The following is a 5,498-nucleotide window of genomic DNA, read 5'->3' on the forward strand; positions in this document are numbered from 1 at the left end:
TATTAAATAGAGTTTACAGTAAAGGTATAGGCATGAAGCTACAAATAAAGGAGACTGTAATGAAAATTTAACAAAAAGAAAAATAGCATTGATAAACCCAACATGCCTGGAATATTAGGTGGAAGGTGAAGACACCTTACCTTCAGATACCTTAGTTTGTCTTAAAATTGTTGGCATATTTGTAGGCTTACATGAATCTTAAAAACACAAGGCAAGCTCGTACACTGTGCAACACTTAATGATTAGGGTCTAAAAAGAAAGTAAATGAAAAAAACACTTGGTTTACAATATTCAGTTCAGTGTTTTGTTATTCACTGAAGGACGTGAAGAAGATGTTTTTAAAGAAAAATGCATTTAGGTAAAGCAGAGGAAGGTTAAGGGCATAGAAAGAAAGGGTTTTGGACAATGCACAAAATGATGTGCTGACGTGTTAATATGTTGCAATGACTGAGTATTGTAACAGAAGGCTACCTTTCTCTTGGAGTTTTGAAATAAAGCATTTGATAACCAACTAATTATAATTTGCTGGTAGAATGTAACTATCTATCTGTCTTAAATCCATAATCATATTGACATATATATTTATTTAAATTAGCCCTGCCTTGACCTACAGCTGCTTACAGTACTGCATCATTATTAATTATAATCCAATAATAATAATGACCAATAACACACATAATAATAGTGAAAGAGATTATTCTGCTTTTGTTCAGACTTTAGTTAATAAAACCTTATATTGTATACTATATAAATAAGCTATATAAAGTAAATCATATAATATATATACTGTAGGAGTGCTATTATTACTGAAGTAAAAGATGTGGATTGTCCTGGCATTACGCCACTGATTATTGATTATTAGCTAACTCCAACTAACCAGGATGTAAATGAACTTCAACAGGACAACAGTTTCTGTGCGCATGCGCAATGCAATGCGAATGAGGAAGTTGACGTAGACCTGCATCAATGAAAACAACGTAGATGTGGCGCCGTAGAGGAGCAGTCTGCAGCAGATAACAACACCTGTGCTGTTTATTAAGCCTCCAGGAAAGGTAAGAGAGGGCCGAGGCGGTTTTAAATCAATGTGTTGGTGCATGGCAGCGTACGTTAGCTAGGTTTTGGTAGCTTAGCTAACCTCTAAGAGGCTAATGCTGCAGCTAATTAACGTTATTAGACAGAAATAACGAAGCAGGTTAACTTAGCTCTTCACTCAACACCTTCATTTCTTACTTGTGTGCTGGAAAGAGCCTCAGCTACGTAATGGTATTAATACACAGAAGCTGCTCATTTGTTGTTGTCAGTAATTAGCCATATGCAACAGAGATTTAGACAGCATTAGTAGTAGAGGACTGTTACAGAGATCTGTCTGTTTGCTTTGGCTTCCTCTTAATGTTTTGTGGTATAACTTTCAACTTTATGGGACGACACAGTAAAACATGTTACAGTTGCAGGAAAGTTTATAAAGTATCATGCGGTACACCTTAAATTCATGACATTGCATTGGAGCCACAGTGGAGCATCTGTTAATAAATGATACATGTCATTCACGTATAATAATGTGTTAAGTACTGTGTACTATAAACACTCGTCATGTAGGAAACCTCAGAATCACGCATGAAACCTGTTTTAAGGCAACCAGGGTAGCCAGGATGTTAGATATACTGGTCATAAGTGCAAACGCCCCCAGTACAACCCCAACCCCCCTAATACGGTGAACATCTCTGATTGTTTTTTTCTCATTTTTTGTTTAATTGAGTGTTCCGTTATTTATACATCTCCCTTCCTTCAGTTTCAAATCCTATCCCAGACTGCCATTGTATAGCCCAGTTCTGATGTAGAAATACCAGATCCCTGTGTTGTATGTGAGTTATTTAAAAATAGTTCAATTTAAGGACGATATTATCGCGTATTGCAACAAAAAACACTTACTACACAAAATAATTACAAAATAATTTTATTGTGGTGAATTTCTATTATCGTGATAATCGTGAATATCCTCACATGCCTTGACTTAAAAAAAAACTGCCTAGCTGGCCAGGATACAGTCCTACAGTTGATTTTCTGATTTATTTTGAACACGGGGGAGCCCACATCTGTTCAGTCATTCCAAGATTAAGCCTGTCACCCTGGCTGAAGATACGGCACATCCCCCACAAAAAAATCATTTAACTGGTTGTGTGGAAACAGTATATATTACAAAATAAAGAACGGGGAGGTGAGATCTGTGATGCAATAAATATATGTGTTTCTTAACAAAATGTGAGGTATGAAGGTAAGGAAACTATATTTTCATGATTGTTGCGATGATTCAATTATTTTGGCCAAGATAATTGTAATGTGACATTTTCATATCATCCCATGCCTATCGAGCACATGACCTCAGTGGTAGCTGCAGCCATGAAGGGGCCGATAATAAAGTATAATAAATATATAATACATGTGTCTTAGTATACAAAGTATGCACAGTGGACACATTGAAGGAAAAACCTGGATGATTGAGAGGAGAAACATAATGAATGCAGATAGATCGTACAAATGATAAGGGCCCAATTGAATTGTTTGTCCCCAGATCTGAAGCGAACTGAACCCTTTCAGAAGATTTAGATGTCAGACAGCACTCTCATCAACAACAACAGATTAGGAAATATATTTTGGAAGAATAATTTATCCCACATCTGCTCACAGTAGCTTTACTTTATTATGTTATTAACAAAAGACAAAACAGATTGTCCTACAGAGCAACTAAATCAACATCGTCAAAACAATCTAGTGGAAAAGTATTTGCACAAGGTTCTGTCTCTCCCTCTGAAACCGATCCACATGAATACTCATAAAGGCTACCATCTATTTGTAGCTTTGGCTTGCATGCAGAGCTGCAGATGTTTCTCAGATAATATAGGCACATCCAGAAATGAACTTATAAACACTTTCCTCCAGGTTTGCTAAATCCACAGTATTCCCCTGCTGCAGTGAGTGCTGTACCTTCACAGCAAATATAACCTGGAGCCTGCCTCATCACAGAGGCTCTTTGGCAAGTTGATGTGACAGCTGCTAGCAAAATAACAGAATATTTCTGAAAGCTCCTCCATACTTTGTTCAAGCAGGCACAACAGTTTTATGCATGGATTGAGTCTCCCGTGGGGGGTGCACGGGTGCATCTCGCCAAAATCTCCAACATAAACAAAACTTAGGCCTTGAGGAAGATCATATCACATTGCGTAGTCACACTTCTCTGCGTGTGTGGATACTGGTGACAGTCTGTTAAATTTATAAGTGTCTTTATTAATGCTGACTCGCTTGTGTGGAATAAATACAAGAAATAGTAGTTAGTATGAACAGCAGTATCACTAGTTGATAAAAAAGGGGCGCTAGATAAATACAAATTTCTCTCATCAGAAAAATAATTGACACATTACTTCTTTCCCCAGCGTGCTTACAGGTTGCTTGAAGGGTGGAAAAAACACATATTAAGAACTGAAGTGAGCAGAGATGCTCATCCCCTGCTCACTAACCTCTCAGTCTGCCTTTTAAAAGGTGTTCTGTCGCTTTCTAAGAATTGATATTTGATTATATATCATCAGACAATCTAAATGTGTCTGCCATTAGCTTAACCTTTATACCCTGGAGAAAGATTTCTGGATGTATTGGGCCATATGTTATAAATCAATGAGCTGCAAACAGTACAGCTGAGAAATAAGATGGGGCTAGAAATCAAAGATTACTGAAGATTATATTATAGATGATAACCTCCGTGTGTCTCTCTTTCCAAACAGCTCCTTTGCCAATGAAGGCAGCTAGAAGCAATATGTTGGGTGCCGGAACATCCAACAACAAAGTCAAGTATTCACGGCTGGCTGCCGATGACGATGGTTACATAGACTTACAGGTGAGAGACTTGTTCTTCTTTGGTAACTCTACAGACCTGGCACTGTCTCTGATGTCCCTGATAATCAGTAAACCTTTTACAACCGCACACAATTAATTAAAGGCAAATCCCAAAAAGTGATTTCCTGGAAATGTGCCAAAGCCTTATGTGATTATACCGGAGGAGATATGAGTAGCTGTCTGCAGCAGAACAAATCTGATACACTTTTCTTTTCTGTTTCTATGTCTGTTTATTGTCTTATATTTTGTCCAACAATTGAACACTTTACAGTTCAAGAGAAGCCCTCCAAAGGTTCCCTACAAGGCGATTGCACTGGCAATATTCCTGTTTTTGATTGGCTCCTTACTGATAATCTTCGGGGCTCTTCTTTTGTCAGGAACCATAAAGGTCGAGGTGAGTTTTCTCAGTTAATGTAATAAAATCTGTTCAAATGGTCTCAGGTCCAGATTTTGTACGGAGCCAATATAGTTGGACTGTAGTATCCAACGTATCCCCAGCATGTAAATTGAAATACAATTTCTTGTTCTGTTGCCGAGAAGCTTATTGCCAAGTGTGTCACATTCTCCCATAATGTTTGGGTTCCTTAAAACTGACAGTAAATACCCCATCAGGCTTGTTACCACAGTACAATTCTCCTGAAAATCCATTTGAGACAAAAATGTTTTTCTCTGAGCTGTCTGCCTCCTGTCTGCTCTGAGTGTAATTTCTGTTTGGAAGATATATCTCTGTTTATTTTGCTTCTATATGTGAAGCAAAGAAGCTTTGTTTTTACATTTTTGATTTCCAAAATGCGTCTCCACACACTGAGGGCAGTTTGATTATTATCATGTCTTCAAGTCATTTTGATGTTAAAGGGACAGTTCACCCCAAAATCAAAAATACATTATATTTCTTCTTATCTGTAGTGCTAGTTATACATCTAGATTGTTTTGGTGTGAGTTGCTGAGTTTTGGAGGTACCGGCTGTGGAGATGTTTGCCTTCTCTTGAATATAATAGAACCTGATGGCACTCGACTTGTAGTGTTTAAAGCACCAAAAAATGCTTTTGAAAAGCTCAATAGCAACATCTCTTTCCTTAAATCATGACCCCGTTTCTCAGATAATCCAAAGACCTTGTTGTGAGCAGTTTCATGTAGGTATATGTTTTTACTTCTACTCAACTACACCACCATTCTTAGCTTTCCGGCTATCTCAGGGATGCTAGGTGTGCTAGCTAAGGCTACAGCTCAGCTGAGGAGGATGACATTAATGTTTACAACCTGCGCTGTCACAACACGAGCCTCTTTTGCATGAGTAGATGCCTGCATCTTTTTGCGTGGTGGTATGTAGAAAGAAAATAGTTCCTACTTGAAACTTTAAGGGGAAAAATTCTTATTTATGATTTTGAACTGTTCCTTTCAAAAGAATTATTAAACATTTTGGGAAATTTGCTCATTGGCTTTGTTGCTGAGGGTTAGATGAGAAGATTGATCCCACTGTGGCCAGTAGCCAGTTAGCTTAGCTTAGCAGAAAGGCTAGAAGCAAGGGGAAACAACTAGCCTGGCCAGTCACCTTGAAAGCCGAAGAGTAAAGCGTCTTGTATACTCGCCGTTCCCGACCTGTCGCGCGACAA

The 5,498-nt window shown here is 38.1% G+C and overlaps 1 protein-coding gene across 1 annotated transcript in view; it reads left to right on the top strand.

Annotated features, from left to right (window-relative positions):
* Nucleotides 1-914: 914 nt before the first annotated feature.
* The window catches only part of LOC118332975 (transmembrane protein 230-like), an 8,025-nt gene continuing 3,441 nt past the window's right edge, over nucleotides 915-5,498 (top strand). The window contains exons 1-3 of the mRNA XM_035668442.1: nucleotides 915-1,052; nucleotides 3,774-3,886; nucleotides 4,157-4,279. Coding sequence (XP_035524335.1) covers nucleotides 3,785-3,886; nucleotides 4,157-4,279 — 225 coding nt within the window. The 5' untranslated portion in view covers nucleotides 915-1,052; nucleotides 3,774-3,784. The remainder of the gene's footprint in view (nucleotides 1,053-3,773; nucleotides 3,887-4,156; nucleotides 4,280-5,498) is intronic.

Source organism: Morone saxatilis, unplaced genomic scaffold (assembly GCF_004916995.1).
Source record: "Morone saxatilis isolate NCDOM2014 unplaced genomic scaffold, NCSU_SB_2.0 Contig21, whole genome shotgun sequence".
Lineage (NCBI taxonomy): Eukaryota > Metazoa > Chordata > Actinopteri > Moronidae > Morone > Morone saxatilis.